Source organism: Ciconia boyciana, chromosome 24 (assembly GCF_034638445.1).
Source record: "Ciconia boyciana chromosome 24, ASM3463844v1, whole genome shotgun sequence".
NCBI classification, from domain to species: Eukaryota; Metazoa; Chordata; class Aves; order Ciconiiformes; family Ciconiidae; genus Ciconia; species Ciconia boyciana.
Window position 1 is genome coordinate 657,372 of NC_132957.1, and position 19,340 is coordinate 676,711.

The 19,340-nt window shown below is 40.2% G+C and overlaps 1 protein-coding gene across 2 annotated transcripts in view; it reads right to left on the reverse strand.

The window, feature by feature from the left end:
- Positions 1 to 19,340, reverse strand: part of ELAVL1 (ELAV like RNA binding protein 1) — a 44,772-nt gene that overhangs the window by 11,977 nt on the left and 13,455 nt on the right. For both annotated transcript variants that reach the window (XM_072845080.1, XM_072845081.1), the window contains 3 exons: positions 5,321 to 5,424; positions 4,328 to 4,481; positions 592 to 817 (listed from right to left, as the gene is read on the reverse strand). In XM_072845080.1, the coding sequence (XP_072701181.1) occupies positions 592 to 817; positions 4,328 to 4,481; positions 5,321 to 5,424 (484 nt within the window). The remainder of the gene's footprint in view (positions 1 to 591; positions 818 to 4,327; positions 4,482 to 5,320; positions 5,425 to 19,340) is intronic.

Sequence of the window (19,340 nt, forward strand, 5' to 3'; positions counted from 1 at the left end):
AAAATACATAACTTCCACAGCTCTGGAAGCAGACAATATGTTGCAATTACTCGATAATCTTACTGAACTTATGAGTACTCAAGGAAAGACAAAACACTGCACAGCTCAAGACGTAGGAAGAAATTCCATAGAATCTCTTAATCAGAAATAAGGTTTTCCTGTTTTACTATGAAACCTCCCTGCTGGAACCAATGGTTCAGAGCTTTAAATAAGTTGCCAAATGATATCTGCATTCAGAGATATGGACTACAGAATGGGGATCTGTTGAGACGGGCATCTACCAATACCCATCCGGAATCTGCTACTTTCTATCACCTCCCTATACACTCAATTGTAGAAATAGACACCGTAGTGTATTTACATAACCTTTACATAATTAACTTCAATATAAGTTTTACAAGTAAGATTTTACTTTAATCATATTTTAATTCAACAGTTTATTTACATAACACTACAGGACATATAGTGCACTATGTATTCATTCACACATGCTGCAATTAAGATATTTCTGCACAGCTGCAAGAGTACAGTTTCCCAGACGGACACGGGAATAGCAGTACAGCCTTAAATGCATTATTCTTCCTAACCTACCTGAATCTTTGCGCCTGGTGATGCACTGGCCCTCCAAACCGTCTAGCTGGTGAATGACACAGCTGCGATAACAGTGCCACATTTTTGTTCTGGTTAGGATTGGCTGCAAACTTCACTGTAATGGGTTCGGAGGAACCTGGGGGTTTGTGACCATTGAAATTTGTAATTGCCTCTTCTGCTTCTGACCTTTTGTCAAACCGGATAAATGCGACCCCTCTGGACAAACCTTTTAACCAAACCAATAAAAAAAAAATAAAAAAAATTGAAGTTCAGGATAAACTCAAAATAACTTTGAAAGCAAAAAACAAAAAAGTTAAATATTTCTATGGTCACAGCTTTCAAGTTCTCTACATTTACTAATGTTTCTTCAGCAGCTAGAGGATAAAGTACAAAATTAAGAAACAAAAGACAAATTAACACATTCATTTCAGCTATAACAACCACAGTGACTAAAACACTTAAAAAAATCCAATGTGGTAGAATTCCATGAAATCCATCACCAACTGACATTTCCATTAACAAAAAACCTCCCAACATTTTAAATGAATTCCACAAAAAAAAAAAAAAAGAATTAATTCCAGTTGTTTAAAACCAAAACAAACCCCCTTAGCTTTGATTACTTTATCACTAAAAAGCACCTGCAAGCACAAAGTTGACACTGATTTTCCAAATGTTTTCAGTTTTCCACACTGAAAACACACTCTGGTTCGTAGATGAGGGCATGAAGGTCTAACTCTAATAAAGTAGTTTAACCTTCTGTAATGAAGAGATCACAATTTCATCTACATCACAGCCATTATTTCTAGCTGTACATACCTTATTTTTAATTCATTAAAAACTGATTAAGAATTACCTCTTGGTAACTGTACTGAAACAATTACACTGGTGTTAAACATTTGCATCTTTTTTTCCTAGTTCCAGACCCAGCCACTGGATGCTGTTATCCTTCTGACTGAGGTAAAAGTTATGCCTTCCGAGATCTCTTTCCCCCCCGCCCCACTTCTCATCTGTGACTTCACCATTGTCTGGAAATACTGTTTATCACAGTGAAGCTAAAAGGGTACATTTTGTTTAAGTTTCATTCCAAAGCAGATATTATGGCTAGACTAATTCTAGGACTTTACCAACTCTGTTTCAGAAAGGGCCGTATCAAACACTTTCACATTGGCTCTACACATGCATATGGCAATCTTCAAAGACAGTGTGAGAAGTTGTTTAAGCTTATCATAAGTCATGAAGTTGTTTATAACAATTGAGCTTTATTTCTTGTATTTCACAGAAGGAAGTGCAGCGTGACAAAACCCTGGGCATGCTGCAAGCAAGCAAAAGGGAATCCAACCCCTACAACTACCCACAGAATGGTCTCTAGGAAAGGCATATTTTCATTTGGGGCACCGGGAGAACTTCCATAAATAACAACTCATCTTGTTTACTGCATGTTGTTAAGTATGCAAAGTCACACAGAGAAAGCCTATTTCCTAAGTCACTGCACTTTTTGAAGAGAACTGCAGAACAACGGTGGGAGACTGCTAGCACCAACTGTGCAGCTGGTGTTTCTAGAGTGATCTGGAAAGGAGTCAACCTACGAAGAAGTTATTCCATGTTTTGATTTCTTGCTGGTTACTTCCAAACAGGAGGCTGGACCAGATCGGATTATCAAATTAGAGCTGACAGCACTATATACTCCAATACCACTGAGATGAGCCTTTCTGTGCTGGGAGGAAGCATGTGCCCCACCCTGGAAAGGCACAGAACAGCAGCATCACCCAGAAGTCAGCAAGGACTATCCCAGAGCCCAACATACTGTTACTTCTCCACTTCCATGCTATTCATCTTAGCACTTCTCACTTGATCTATCATAGTGTTCATTTAAAAATATAAGTATTGTAGAAAGCATATTTTTAAACAGATTAATTTTCAAAAGCTAGAGAACAACCTCTGCTGAGAAGGTACTTCTAAAAGCACAAATTAAAATTTGTCCTAACTGGGACTAGCTCAAGATATGAAACGGAGGTTTTAAAGCAAAGGCATGGCTACATTCTTGAAGTGAAAAGAAACCTAGACTATGCATTCATTGAACTTTATAATGTAAACAGAATACATTCTTCAAACAATATATTATTAAGGTTATTTGTAAGCGAGCGGTATATTCTGAGCTGACACTGAATTCCACAGCATCATGCCTCAGCACACTCAATGAAAACTGTATTATTCGTGGAGAGATTTTAATTGTATGACTTCTGTCATCTCATTTTATAGCTCTGTCAAAGACAGATGTTAGCTATCTAGACTCCACTGGCAGCCAGAGAAGGATGACTATTTTGGACGCTTAAGTCTTCTGTGCTCTCGAAGTCTTTTTCTTGCTTCTACCTATAGTTGTCACCTAGATAACTAGCTCTAGAGACAGAACCATACAGATATTGAAGTTGGACAAAATGAATCCTTCCCTCTAGGAAAGGAAGGATAGGATTTTCCTTGCTCAAGATTGGAGTGTCTACAATGTCAGTATCCAGATCTCATCTGGTCACCTCAGATTTCTTTTATGCACAGTCGCATTTACAGTGCAGTCTGACCAAATCTAAACACTTAAAAGCAGATGCCTACACAAGGACCTAGCTCTGATGGAAATACTTAACATTGTAGACTTCAGCATTTAGTCAGATTAATCCCACCAAAAGCTGCTGATGGCCTACTCTAAATTACAGCAGATTCCTCAAAGAGCATGAAAGTTGCTGCTTAACTACTGTGTATAAATGTAGATACTACTGTACATAAATGTTAAATGTGGAATTGCTAGAATTAGATTATCTTCTATTCTAACATAGCACATGCATAATCAATGAAAAAGTGTATTTGTAGAAGTTCTCTCCAAATTCGTACGTGAAATACGGGCTACTGGAAAAAACACAGAACAGCTAAGGTTACAGGACAAGCCATATTCTTCAGTTATACAGTCTGAAATAATTAGGTAAAAAATTAAAACTCTGTGAAAACACATTGTAACAGAGTCAGAATTAACATTATAAAGGAAATCCTTAACTTTGGTCTCTCCTGAGCTGAGTGCTTAACTACGCAACTTCTCCCTTTTCTTTCTCTTTTTTGTTTTAATTAGGATTTTTATTAGGGTTAACCCTAACCCTAACCCAACAAAGTACATTCAGAAAATTCAAGAGGGTAGTACCAAATATATTAAGTTCATTCTTTTGGTTAGCAGTAACCACAGAGGACTGTAAATGTTTTAAAATATGAGGAAATTGTGTGAGAGTTCCAAGTTGGTATAAAAGACAAAACACATTATTGTTTTGCCTTTTAATATATAACTATGGCCTGGAATTTACCTGTGAATAATAGCTGCATGTGTGTAAAGTAAAGGTAACGTTAGCACTCCAGATTACAAACACTGCCCAGAAGCACACTGCACTACAGTAATATCAAGTGTCACAGCAAGAGAGTAGATGTGGCAAATCAGCAGCTCAGCCTGGTAAAACTGACAATAAGAGCATAAAATATGATACGAGGTTTAGACTGTAAGCTAGCAAAGGAGGCAGCGTAAGACATTCTGTGTTCTGAAAAAATCATTGGAAAAGGATATCCCATTAAAATTATTTCAGTGGTTGACACCAGATGTCACGGTTAGTTCGTGAAAGTCTAATTTAGTTTAGGAACTACCAGTCTGTGAAAAATGTAAAACATGCTACACACTACAGTTTTATGAAGCTAGTGCAACAGGACTCACCTGTAGTTTGATCCACAAGCACACGCGAGTTGATGATGCGTCCAAAACGTGAAAACATATCTTCTACATCTTTTTGTGTCATTGACCTTGGTAGTCCACTAATATATAAATTAGCATCCTTGATAACTTCAGAACTTGGACGAGCATAGGAAACCTTTAAAAAGAAAAAAAACCAAAAAGGTATGTTCAGGGTGTAAATAGGAAAGAGTAATTTATTTTGTCATGAGTCACTTTCATTTATTCCCCACTAAACAATGCAGGCATTTTTTAATTGGAGTTCAAAAAAGCAGAACAGGGAGAAGGTAGAAGAAAACTGCCAGAACAAAAAGAGAAAAGTCATGTCCCTACATAACTCCATTCACTTTGGGCTTATCCAGCAGATAAAGAATATAGTGGCATTGCTATAGAGAGACAGCAGTAGACTAATACCGATGCTTCCAACACACATATTTGCTACGTTAAAGTATCCCTGTCTGAAGTTCTGACTCAGACACTGGACCTGTCAGTAACCACAGATCACACCAAGAACTTGTGCTGTCAGTATATTTTTTAAAGCTTCATAAAAAGATTTTACCAGCTGGAGTGCAGTTTTCTATCTTAATTTCTGCTACTGGATAAAGTCACGAATATCACCTAAGCAGGTGTGATTTCCTACACATACAGTACTAGCTGTTATTTTGGAAAAGGAGTGCATGCGTATTAACACAATTTAAAATCGAGATCATAAAATATCAGAGATATACGTGAGTTCAAAAGTCTGGCAACAATTTGCAATGATCCCACCTACTGCTGTAAAACTGGTAGGAATGAAAAAAAGGGAATCTTTGAATACAAAGCTGTTACAAAACCCGAGAGGCTTCACAGCTCACTTTACTACTCTTCTCCCAGATTCTACCTTTCTTGCAGTTGAAGATCACACAAGCCTTACCACCAGAATGAAGTTTATTAGAATGCCATTTTCATAAATGACAGGAAAAAATCTAGACATCCTACCTTGATAGTTTTTGACTGAAGTCTGAGGCCATTCAGTGTGTTTATTGCTCTTTCAGCATCTTTTGCAGTAACGTAGTTCACAAAGCCATAGCCTAAGCTGTGTCCTACATGGAAGAACATTTTTTAAATTAATCCTAACAAACCAGAGTTACCACCATCAAAATTAAAGGAAATGCAAATAAGAAAAAGTGAACTCAACGTAAACATAATCCATACAGCAAATCTTTAAATAAGCCAAAGAAGTTTCTCCAGGCTGGCATACATCATATGAAGTAACTCAAAGCTCTTTCATTTGCTGCTTTTGACATCCCTCTGTCTTCAAGAACAGTGTGTATCAGACAGCTGCAGACGATCCATCAACAGTAAGAAATTCAAGACTAAAATACCAACTCTGAACAGTCTTGTAAACTTAATGGGTGTCGAACAAAGGCAAGAATTTAACAAAGTTAATAAGTACAAACTCTTGTAGATAAAGAGCAGAAAGTGAGAAAGTGTCAATGGATGAACTGCTGGGTAAGAAATCATCAGGCTACTAATTTCTGTGTAGCTATTCCAACCTTCACTCCTGGAGACAAGAGGGAAAAAGAAGTTTTCAATCCTTCATACATTCATATAGCTAATGAGCAGTACGTCTCCCAAATACAGGATGAAACTGAAGAGCGAAAAATTCTCCATGTACTATTACTTTATGTAAGGTTACTCTTAACTCTTACAGAAATAATTTGAGAATAACACCACAAATCTTTAAAACATTTAAGGCAAAGGATATTTATTTGGATATTCATTTGTTCTGCTTCTATCTCCAACCTCCACAAATGCTACTATCAATTATAACACTCCATACTAAGATCATTTTGGGTTGCAATTTCCCAACAATTAGAGGCTTTTACCACTGTAGATCTAAAAATAACTAAAATACTTTCAAGACTGTCAGAGCACAATAAAGCAACTCCCATTCAACAAAAGATACACCTTTTTCAGACCTCTCCTTGTCTCAGCTAGATCTATGGGATTTTCTAAAGAAAACTGTAAGCATGCATAGGAGAACGCGCTATTTTACTTTAACAATATACTATTTATAAGTTGTTGTTATTAAGCTCTGTTGTTAGGCTTGAGAACACTAGAAGACACAGCTAATCCTTCTAGTAGAGGATTCTCTTCTGAAATATAGCCCCTTTTTAATCACACAGCATGACTCCACAATAGTCTTAGCTAGCAAGGAAGTTTGCTTATGCTTTTCAGAACACCAAATATACCCACCCAACTCCCCCCCCCGCCCCCCCCCCAAGTCAAATGGTGATTATCCTCACACAAAATGTCAGAGAAACTGAATAAAAGGCTGTAACAGACACTGCAGATTAACTCCTGCTACTGAGTCTAAAAGCCCCAAGGGATAGGGATGGAAGGAAGCTCCAAGTAACCCTCCCAGGGTCACTACTAACAGCATACATGGCAGACTGGCTGCAGAACAGCACAACTGGCAACAGCACAACTCCCTGGCACGTCCTCTGCATTCGTCTGCTTTGCTGTAAATCAGAATAGACCAGTAACTCATCCAAACCCAAATAATGTCATTGCCTGTTTCCTAACACACTCCTTGTACAAACAGTCCCAGTTAATTTTTACTGTCTGCTAAAGCTCTTAAAGAAGCCAGATCCCCTTTGTGTTCAATCCCTGTACAGGAACAACATCCTGTTCTCTTACAGACCTAGTGTTAAAACATCTCCACTAGCACAGATCAAACTTTCATGATGCCAGATGCTTCTGCCCAACTGTAAAGGCAAATCACTCTTTGATAGCCAAGTGGGATTTAACTCTGCATAGGAAACAAATAAACACAGTAAAAGCAAGATCTTAGACACCAGCTTCTGCACCTTTATCCTTTAAAGATAACATTGATCAGGATTTTGCAGGTGTATCTTACATGTACCTACAGCATGTTTTTTGTTGATTTCTTTATACCATTCATTTTCTGGTTTATTAGTTAGAGATGGTCAATTGTTTAGATCAAATCTGGTTAGTCCACAACCACTTACCTACTGAGATTCTTTTCCCCTGATTAAGAAAAGGAATAATTTAACAATTAGAAAAATGTTTAGCACCTGGACCCTGGCTTATTTCTCCAGAATCTGACCAAGAAAACAAAGATAAGTTTAAGAGAGAACAAATATCACGCACACAGCAGGCAATGACTTTTTCCCTCCTAAGAGGGTGGGACGAGTCCGACATCCCTCACAGGTACAGCATGCCAGCACTGCTCTGAAGGCTCAGAGTCCCAGCTGCTTTAGAGATATTTTCGGTCTGTCCCAAAAGCCACATAAACATGAATATTCCAGCAAACTACTGAACAGAACCACGTCCTAATAAAGTTTATGGAAACAGGCCCTTAAAGACCAGGGAAAAAGACTTCAACAAGACTACTCCCTCCGAGTCTGAACCACTGAGCCCTGGCAGTCAGGGCTGTCACTCCCCAGGTGGACACTGCACTGGGGAGGGGGTAACTATATTCCCCTGGCAGAAGAGCAGGATTCCACACCGTATAAACTTATTAAGCTATCTTTAGTACTCTGAGTCATGGAGATCAGGGGCCCAGCCTACGACCAGTGCAAGTGAGTATCCTTCCCCGTTTTCTTGCAACAACTTCCCAGAGAACACAGTAGGCATGCAACTGTTACTTACCCAGCTGCTTTCTTGCAAACCATCAGACAGGTTATATGTTTATGCACTGCTTCAGATCAGCAACAAGAAAGATGAAGCTACTTAGTTTTTGTTTTATCCTGCATGTAAGTAACAGCACTCATGGACACACAGGACCAAAAGGGACCACGCGATCTGGGTCCGGTCCCTGTAATCACAAACTGTACATCTTCCCTTTCCCTAAAAGGTAAGCAAGCTTCACATTAAAAGCAGTTAGATTTTTGTCCCAGGCACTCTGTGCTTGTGTTGTTCTACAAACACCCTCCAATGCTGCTCTTTTCTAAATGCAGGTCTTCATACTTCGTATCCACTTGTTCTTGTGCAAACACTGTCCTTGAGCTTACACAAGCTTATCCCTCCAAGTGTCTGTTCCCCAAAGTACACACAAGCAGTTACCATATCCCCTTGGCTTTCTTTACCGCTTTTGTCTGAGCAAAATTCTGCATCTTCTCCACTTCTAATTTTATACAGGTTGCTCAGTGACTGTTCCTTATCAAAGAGTTTGAAAGCCCTGGGAAAAGGGAGCAGGGACGTAAGGAGGTTGACAGAAACAAACACAGATTTAAAAAAAAAAAAAAAGAAAAAAGGTCTGAAGAGTGGCAGGATTACAACAGTTACCAGATTTTCTCATATTTGCTGTAGGCATTTGACAATAAATTCATACTAAAACCCAGAAATTATGGTCCTGTTACTTTTACCTGCCACTAGACAAGAAAACATCAATTACCTACCTTTCTCTACAAAAAAATAGAATACAGACCTTCCCTCTTAGAGTATACTTAGCATCTCTAAACTACATCAGTGTAACATAACTTTACAGTTCTTAAGTGCTAAAAAAAAGCCAACTCATACAAAATTGACAACATGTATTAACTTATCTTGCTCTAAATACTTAATAACATCAGTCTCAGCCATCTCCTACCATTCACTTACTAGTTTTCATCTCTAAACACTACAGTCCTGTCACTGCAAGAGGCATGCTCCGCCATTCCCCTGACAGATCACTCTCCAGGAACCCTCTCTGCTTCACAGTTTTACTCCATATTCCCTCCTCCTGAACAGTATAAACTACCTTCCTTTTAGGGCATGCCAGAAAATATACAAGGAATCGGCATTTACACAGCATTATGATTTATGTCAAGTGTTTATCCCAGGCAAGGAGACAAGTTATTTGCTTTATCATGATGTTAAGAGCCTGCTAAAAACCCATCGTGCAATAGGCGGCAGTACTATAACAGTTTTAAAACTATTTTAGTGGATAGTAATTAAAAAACCTTTAAAAAAAACTTTTAAAAAGTTTGCATATACATAAATGCAAATCTACTCAAGAGACAAAGATTAAAAAAAGAGAAACAAGTAGGTCCTTATCTGGATGAATAACAAAGTGACCATAAAACCTAGTTTTAAGCAAACTACTATACTACTTCAGCAGAAAGAATCTACTTCTGTTTCCATGATAAAAAGCCCTTTCATGAAAGAGGGCACTCATTTTCTTTCTGTGTATCACTTGGTTTTCTGTCCATGTCCTTGCTTCCTTTCCCAGCTCCCCGAGACGCACTACTTCAGTCACTAGCTCGTTTCTTATTCCCCCCCGCTACTGACTGACACCTCTAGTTTCACTGGGGAGTCTAGCATGAGAGCGGAGCTCATACTTATTTTCCACGTCACTACAGACTAGCTGCCCCTCCGAAAGCAGCTGACACAGGTTCTCCCCATCCTATCCTTCTCAAGAAAACTTAAATTTAAACCTGGCTCCTGTCATGTCAGCGCACCTCAGTATGAAGGCATTTTGGTTTAGAATTTGTTTTTTGAACTGGGAAACAGTGTTTTGAGATTAAATTAAAAAAGCCCAAGTAAATAACACAGAAGGATGGAACAGATCTCCCCAAACATCACTCAGGGGAGGATGGGGCGTCTTGGAAAGACAGTTGGCTTTGGTTGTTTTGTTTGTTTGGCTTTACAAAATGTGCCGTGAGTGATAACCAGATAGCTTAAATATGTATGAATGCATCAAGAAATACCACGTCCAAATACCAGACATCAATGCGCTGAAAAAGCGGAATTCAAAGCAGTGACTCTGTAGTTTCAGAGGATGAGAACAGATTAAAAGTCCTCAGATGTGCCTTGTGTGGGCTTTCTTTAGTACAGTTACACTATTGTATAGCTGGGGATACATAATCACATCAACCCTGAGAAAAATGCAAGCACCCTTGCATCAAACTTCCAAAAAAAGGGTTATGCCAATGCAGCAGTGCAGCAAGGTAGGATTGGCAGAGCAAGTGATCAAGAGGCTATATTCTAACTCCCTGAGACGAGTCAACACTACACATACAGCATCTTTTGTTTCCTAACATCCTAACACCCAGGAAAACAAGCAGATGTGTCAGTAGAGCAGCCTGGCTAAGCAGGGAACTCGTGGCAGAGCTCCAATGCAAACAAGCAGCATGCAGGAGATGGAAGAAACAACAGCCTACAAAAGGAGGAATTTAGAAACACTGTCCACTCAGTCTCAGGACAGCCAGAGCTCAACTGCAGTGCAGACTTGAAAGGAATGCAAACAAACAAAAAAATAATCAAGGGTAACAAGAAAAGCTTCTACTGCTGTCTCAGCAGTACAAGGCTGAAAAAGGAAAACGTGGGACAGCTGCTGAATAGGGTGTGGGATTTTGTGACAGTGGTACATGGTGCCTTCTTTGCCCGCTCTTCACTGACAAAGTCTAACAGGCCTCTGCACTTCGCGAAAGAGTTTAAGAAGAAGGACCAGTGGATAAAGATCAAGTCAGGGACTGACTGGTTGAGGGAACTTGACCCATACAAGTCCATGGGACGAGATGGGCTCTTTCTAAGGGTGCTGAGACACCAGGCTCATGTCCTGGCCAAAATTGCTCTCTATCATCTTTGAACAGTCATGGAAATTGGAAGAGGTCCCCAGCAGCTGCAGGAAGGCAAATGCCATATCCATCTTCAAAAAGAGACCAAAAAAATCCCCCAAGCCCCCCTCCCCCCACTCTACATGTATGCCTGCAACAAGTAGAGTTTTGCAGGGATCTATCCTGGGACCTGCTGTTTAACTTTTTATCCATGACCTGGAGGAGGTGATGGGAGTGCGCTCTCACCAAGATTGGAGATGACACCAGGTGGGGAGGAACCTGTCAATACACTGGAGGGCAGGGCTGCCACCCAGAGGGACCTAAACACACTGGAGGAACGGGCCAACAGGCACCTTATGAAATGCAGCAAGGACGAACGCAAAGTCCTGATCGTGGGAAGGAAGAAACCCTGGCAACACCACAGACTGGGCACTTACTGGCTGCAGAGCAGCTCTATGGAAAAGGACCTGGGAATCACGGTATACAGCAAAGCGAGCATGAGCCAGCAGTGCAGTACGACAGAGAAGGTTAACAGCATCCTGCATTGTACTAATGGAAGTACAGCCAGAAGACAGAAGGAAGAGATCATATCCCCCTTTACTCAACACTCACTAGACCACACCTAGAATACTGCATCCAATTTTTAAGGTCCCCCAATGCAGGAAAGACATTGATAAACTGGAGTGAGCTCAGCGAAGGGCCACCAAGATGCTCAGGGGACTGAGCATGTGGAGGTTTACAAGACCAGATGGGACAAAGTCCTGAGTAACCTGGTCAAACCTCACAGCTGATCCTGCTCTGAGCAGGAGGCTGGACTAGTGTCCCTTAAAACTGCACCTATGATCCCAAATGACAGAATGAGGAACTCAACACTATGTTAATCTGAGGTTCTTCCAGTTCCACAGAACAAGGTCTTTTTGTATTAAGACAGCCTATACGCATACTTCATTTAAGTAGGGATGTAACAGAACTAAACATTAATGAAAGGTTTAGAGAAGGTAAAGAATCACACTTTTCTTCTCCCTCACAGTATTTTCTCCCATTCATGGAACAATTTCTAAATTTTGTTTCTAGTGTAGTCCTTAAACCAAAGCCTGGAATTACCAAAACTGCTACATGGCTAGCAACACAGACTCTGCCAGTTTTCAGTGGACTAGTTATTCTGTCACACATTTTTGGAAGCACCCATTCTCATAGTCTATTTTTAACTAAGTGAAAACTCATTTCTGTAGGTTTCCCCTAGTTTTCTTCTGTCATTTTCTTGTCCACTGGTCTCAGGAGATGATGCTGGTTTCTAGCTCCTCCTTATGTCCTTCAGCCCAACGTTAAATCTGCTCCACATCGTAACTGTTAACCACTTTTTCACTTTAATATTCTAAATGCCAACTTCAGAACCTGACATGTTCTACATGCAGTGCTTGGCTCAACTTTGGACACAAGCAGTTGCTACTTGTTATCCCCTTGGCAGTTTTTGTTTTCATACTACAAGGTGTCCTTACAAAAATAAAAAAAAAAAAGAAAAGAAAGCAGCTTCTTGAAGGATTTTTGACAAAACATATTTTTGGATGTGAACAAACATCTCAAGTATTTAATAACCAATCTTCAAAACTAACAGTAGAAGGGCATGATTTTCCATTACAAGTCTATGCTGATCAAACCCTATCATCACAACACAGAAGTGATTCTATTTATTACTAGTCTACCACACAGTTCACAGTATATTTTTGAAAATACAGGGAACACTCCCTACACCCAGTCCGTCACTAGAGATATAAATGATGCGTCTCAGCTACTCTGAAAACACATGAATCCGAAGCTAAAACCCACAGCCTGAACCAAAACTTTTCTCCTGATCCAGTCGCCAAGGAGCCAGTCCTCCATTCTCCAGCAATGTCCTTACACCTGGCTTCATCAGTGATACTGAGAAGTTGCTTTGCTTCTCTGAAACACACTCATTCTTTCCCGCTTATACCATGGTGACCGCAGTAAGTCCCAGAAAAGTAGCAAACATGCTGCTTGAGACAGAACTAAGTACAGTAGTTTTAGTACAGGTACTGAAGTAGCATGTTAATCTTAAAAATCACTTTCACATTGCCTGAAAAATATTCTACAGTCTTTTATACAGATTTTGGAAAATGGAAGCAAGTTGGGGTTTTTTTTGCCTGAATAACTTCTTGAAGCTACAATTAATCATTCTGAACTACTTTTTACAGTTAAGCTTCATCTCTAGTTCAGTCATAAATGCTGTCCAAAAACTATAATTAGTCATGCAAACACCAAGAGAGCACTGCAGAAATCCCACATAATGACGTTCGTGTCAGGCTGGGGGCAAAGCTCAGCCTAGCTGGATAGTCTGGTCTTGTGCCTAACCTAGTAAGACACCTGAGAAGTACTGCAATGTTGTGAGGCTGGATTTGTCGGATCAATACTACTCCAGGAATCACTGCACCATGCTCCACTTGCACTTTAAGCACACCCTTTAGAGTACAAAACCAAAAGCTTAGGTTTATATTTAAGCATTTCCATGATATTTGTCCTTTAAATACCTCTGTGGTCAGTGTCAATGCAACAGCTCAGTAACTTTCTTCCACAGTAACTGAATTCAGTTTTATTACAGTTTCTATGACTGAGACATAGACTACTATCTGAGCCAATTCCTGCTTCTGCTTAAGACTTAAAACCAGCATGTCTTACTAAAAAGACTTTTGATTGCAACAGAAAGGAACTAGAAAGGAAACAAAGAAAATAATATCTAGTTTTATTGATAATGATTTTTAAACACAGAACATGTCCCCACTGCTTCATTTGGCTTTATAAACCAGGACACAAGCCACTTTCTGTTCCGTGGCCAAACAATGAATAGTTTCATTTATGGAAGTTTAAGGGCAAAATTGCATTTAACAGGTTTGGAAAGCCTGACCTTCAAACAACTCAGGAAAACATGAATTACAAATACAGTGGCCTCTCCTCCATCTGCAAAATAAATGGCATTTGCCTTGAAACAAAGATGACTACATGCAATTCAAACAGACATTTGTCAGAAAAAAGTCAAAAGCTACAGAGCTAACTTGACATGTCTGTTCTTTACCCTGGCTCAACAAGACAGCTTCCAAGGATCTCACTATCTCCACAATATTTAAAAAATTCGACCATATGCAGTAAGAGTGACAGCTTTAAATCCTGAAAACAAAAGGTTTACTATTTTTATTAATTCATTGCATTTAATGAAGCCCTTCCACATACTTATTTCTATGTGTTCTCCTCATATTTTTTTTCCTTTATCTCATTTCCAGAACATTTTTCTATTGAGATTTAATTTAAGTTGCTCCAGGGCTCTTTTTCCATATGAATTGCCAGCATCCTAGATGCTGTAAAGTGAAAAGGATTTGTAAAGTGAACACAGAAAATACCAGGCCCAAAATTGTGCACGAATACCACAGGCTGATTTCTTGAGGAAGTCTTTGGGAGGAAAATGCCTTGCTCACTTACCGTAAGATCTCATTTCTTTAAACTTTAAGACAGGTTTTGTTAATCTGTAGTTGGAATAGAAGCCTGACTATTCAAGATGCTGAGGGCTGAAAAATCCACTCACCTCATCTCCTTAGGAAGACACTTCAGCTTTCAAATGACACTTTTTAGCTGCAAACATTACAATGCAAAACCTCAGCAAGTGTTCAGAGTCAACATGATCATAGGTTAAGAACTAAATTGTTATTCTGCAGAAACATACTGCTTCTCCAGTGGAAGAGAATGAAAGTATTCTAAGAAGCTGTGGAACAATAACTCCCACAAAAAACACGTTGAGAAATATTAGTACAACTGAAGATTTTGCTATATGGCTCATTTTTATGGCTTGATGAGGGAAAAGAAAGGCAAACGAAGTTAATTCAGCTTTTCTAAAGCAGAGTCCTTCATGCAATGACTAGTACAACTGTGTTGGCCTTTTTGACTTTATGTGCCTATGTATCATCAGGAGGGATACTAAGCATTAATATTTTTAACCTTTTCAATGTCTCCAAACAGAGTAAAAGGATACCCACAACCCTAAAAGAGTAGGAAGTCGTCCTCCGTTATGGCAACCCTGCCTTAAAGCTTTCAGAGAACACTGCCAAGGTGCCTCTGAATGGCAGCACAACCACCTGGTGTACCAGCCACTCCTCCTAGTTTGGTATCAGGTGCAAACATGCTGAGCATGCATTCTGTCCCATCATCCAGGTCATTAACGAAAATTTTAAAACAGAATTGGCCCTGACATCAAACCTTTGGGTACTTCACAAGTGACTGGCCTTCAGCTGGACTTTGTGCTGCTGATCACCAACCTCAGAGACTGGTTTTCAATCCAACCACAGGTCCTTCACTTGGTGACAAAGGTCCTCCAGCAGCGATAAGAACACATCCTCTACCCAGCCCGAGCGAGAGGCCCCAGGCACTCCCTGAAGCCCAAGACCTGCAGAGCTGTGCCCTCTTTTTCGGTCAAGGTAGCTCTTTTTCACTCAAGGCCTCCGATGTGATAGGGATCATTGCTACAATGACTGCTGGAGACCGTGCAGCATGTCACCACCACTCCTGAGTGCATATAGGCTGATCTCAACCCAGTCCATGGTCCCCATCTGCACTGCTATGCCTGTTCCCAGCACTCTGGGAGCTATGCTCTAGGCTAGACTGTTATATAGGCCTGTCCTAAGCAATAGCTGAACAGGTGCTTGGCCCTCCCTAACCAGGTGTCAACTGGAACAAAAGCTCCAACCTCCCTTTGATCAAGTACACCTGACAGAGCTCAGAGCTCCTTGCTAGAAGTCAAGGTCTCCTACAGCTATCCTTTCCTGGCAGCAGCAAGCACTCCAGTTCTTCAAATGGTTCCCAGAAGTCTGTTGACAATCCTAGAAGTTCCCAGAACATTTAGAAGCAGAGCCAGGAACTGCTGCACCAGCTGCTGCTTCTGCTAGCTGTGCTCTGAACCCACCTAAAGAACCCAAGCAACCTTTATATTAAGTGTATTCCCATATCCCTGCTAGAGCTCAGTTATGACCTCTGAGGTAGTATATATGGCCAACCTTATGATAAAGGAAATTAAGTGAATCTGGCAAAGCTAGAAGGTTGTTAACATTTTCAGTATTTGGCCAATTTGTCTGCACTTTTCCTTAAGTTAACCATTGTTGCTAGGCATTCTTGAATGCAGATTTAAAGAAACTGCATACCACCAAATGTGATTAAAAAGCTAGAAAAAAAATCCAGGGGTAATGATGCATTCCAATTACACAGTTAACAGCAAAACCACATAAGCAATTTCATGGTTGTTTTCCATGCAAAAGGAAACAATTTCAGCCAAAGAGAATACTTAAATACTTTCCACAAAACAAGAACACTTAAGAATTCTGTTTCTACACTGGAGTCCACTGCACTAGTGAAGTGAATAGTTACCCTGTCACGTGAGCTAGAGAGCTACTTATTGCCTTTCAGCATCTGAAAGTGGTGCAATAAAATCTTCCTTCCCTTTTTGCTTTAAAAGCTTACAAGGACCCAGCCATTCATTTATTTTTCAGCTGCATGATTTCTTGAAAATCTTCTAGAGAAGACATCATGAAAAGGAAAAGACAGGGAAAAGGTGAAGATGCATACTGACTCCTGAGGAATTCCAACTACCTAGAAGTGATTTCTTTTTGGTCCTGTAAGGACCATGCCACACACACACTTGCAGTGCAAGTGAGCCATAACAACAGGTTTTTTTGAGACGGACCCCAGATTTCTGCACACAACTTTAACAAGTCACCCCAAAGTGTCCATTCCGCTCCACATTTTTCAGCAACAGTGGAGCGATACCTTTGTCCCTCATAGCTGCTGATCAAGGAGTTCAACATTAGCAAGCTCCATCAGAGCTCAAACTTACATAAGCAAATGCAGACAGTTGAGAGGAAGCCCACTGAAAAGTGTCTGCATAAAGATGGCTATATTTTGGTAGTTGACAGGTACAGACAGAGCCTTTGGCAGTCTGAAGGATCATATCCTAGATTTCCTAGAGTAGAAAGTCATGAGTATTTTGTCATGAGTATCACAGGGATACCTTATTCCCTGCTCATGCAGTACAGAAGGTGTGAGGGAGGGAACATGACCCCTCAAGAAGTCGGATGCCTCCCTAGCAAAATCGACTGATAGAACAATTCTACAGAGAGGTGCACACAGCAAACTTGTCACCAGGTACTCAGAGCAGGGCTACGGGTGCCATGAGCAATAAAAAGACTCCACAGCAGTCCAAGACCCTAAACACATGGGAAAAGTTTAACCCAACCTTTTCAGAGCTTTAGGACAGTCGGGTTTGAAAGTACCAACACTTCAGGAGTGTAAGGGGAAGACAGAGAAACTAAATACAACTTACACCCATAGCAGACTAACTTCCAGCTTTAGCATTTGGTCCAGAAGGACTAAAAGTCTGCGTATACCTGCACAAACAGCAGACTAAAGGCAGCCAGGTTCTCTCAGAAAATTTACAGCTATTGATGAGAAGCATCCGCATTGTGCGCAGTCAGACATCCTGACACAAGAAGTCATCTGCATCTGTGCTGCAAGACATTCAGCAAGACTAGAGTGGCGCAAAGGCCTGGATTTCTGCATTGACAGATACTGAAGGAGGAGAAATGCCTTAAAAAGTGTTCACCTGTAAGAGGAGTCCAGCACAGCAGATTGGCTGGAAACCCAGATCCCAGAATCTGGATGTCCCAGCAAAGTCAAGCACCCTCAATGCAAAATACGGTACAGGACGTATTTCTTCTGTTGAATCATCTATGGTAGGAGGCGGTGGCTCCAAGAAAGAGGACATTTAACACTACACACATTGCTAAGTAGGAAATCAGTACAGAGCACAAGTTTGGCACCATTGTGTCTGAAGTCAGTGCTAGAGGGCTACAGTCTAATCAGCACAGACTGATCGGACAAACCCCAGTGCTCTTCCTTGCTCTCAGCCTCATGAGCCAGAGCCATAGGAAAAGAGGATTTCATCAACTGAATTGGGTCAATGGCTACTCACAAGCCTCAGGAATTACTACAAAAGGCCAGGAGATGCAACAGTGAAAAGTTACATCTCAGACTTGACACTGTGCCATACTATATTGGGAAGCAACCTTCTAATGTTTCCCCAGGGCTCAAAGCCCCAAGGTACGGCTAGTGCTAGTCTTAAGATCTGACAGAAAGAACAATATCCAGTATGAGTTCTATAGTTCTCTTATGAAAATCCTGGATGTCCAAGACATACTCACCATAAATGCAAGTACAGTGATCAACAGAGCAACAATCAAGCAATATTTGCCCACTGACCCTGAGTACTGATTCACTCATCACAAGTTAAGCAAAGCCATGTCTGGAAGTGCTTAGGAACGTAATACACAAATTGGAGAATGAAGAGACCAGCACCCTATCTTTCCAGTGTGACCAGGAAGAGCTGAAGGAGCACTGCACCCTGTCTAACATTCATCTACTGGGCACAAGCTTCTCTTTACAGTTACTGCTAAAAACAGAAAAATAAGTTATCATGTCTCAAACAACAAAACAAATGCACAGGCATACTTTTATCAACTGCTATAATCCATGTGTACACAAAGCAGAAAATTCATATAAGGAATGTAAACTGACACTATGGTTTGCTGCTACTTTCAACTTCCTACAGCATTAATCAATAACAAAATAAAGGGTAAGTAGTCTAGTGGTTTCAAAGAGTTTCTCTAAATTTTATAAACACAATCTAATACATGGAACATAAGATTGTTCAGTACCTTGCTGTATTTGTAACAAAACTCAACAACATATACACTTTGATCATAATGAAATACTTTGTTCAAACAACACAAAACTTCAGCTTTCAAATCGACTCTTGAATCAAAGTAATCAATCTCCAGAAAGCTAAGGCTAGTTCAGTAAGTCATTAATCGATAATTAATTGAGAAAAAAATATACATATCAGTCATTGTTTTATGAAAAATAGGCATTATTAAACAAACATTGACTTTAACTCTGCAAATACAGTCAATAAAGGCAACTCCAAAGACAAAATGCTTTGATTTAATATAATGTCATGGGGCACCAAAGCTACCATTTCCTTGAAAAGAACTAAACTGATCTAAAAAGTCTGATTCTAACAAAAGGAGAGGTTACCTCCCTCCTGTCCAGGCCACTCAACCCCACTACATCTTACATGCCAATATTATGACTTATCTGATCTCACAGAAGCCAAGGTCAGGGAGCTAAACAGGTTTTTCTGCAGCTCTAGTTTGCTTCTAGTCTGCCATGGGGTCAGAAAAATGCAAGTGGTGGCACAAGGAAAGCCGAACTCTGCCACAAGACTGTTCTTTTTGGAGGCAGCCAAACATCAGATCTGCTTAGAGTGGAGTTTTACAATACAGAAATCCTAATGCAAACACGAAGGGCCGGAAAGAAAAGCAAAAGGAAGAAAAAAAGTGGTACTT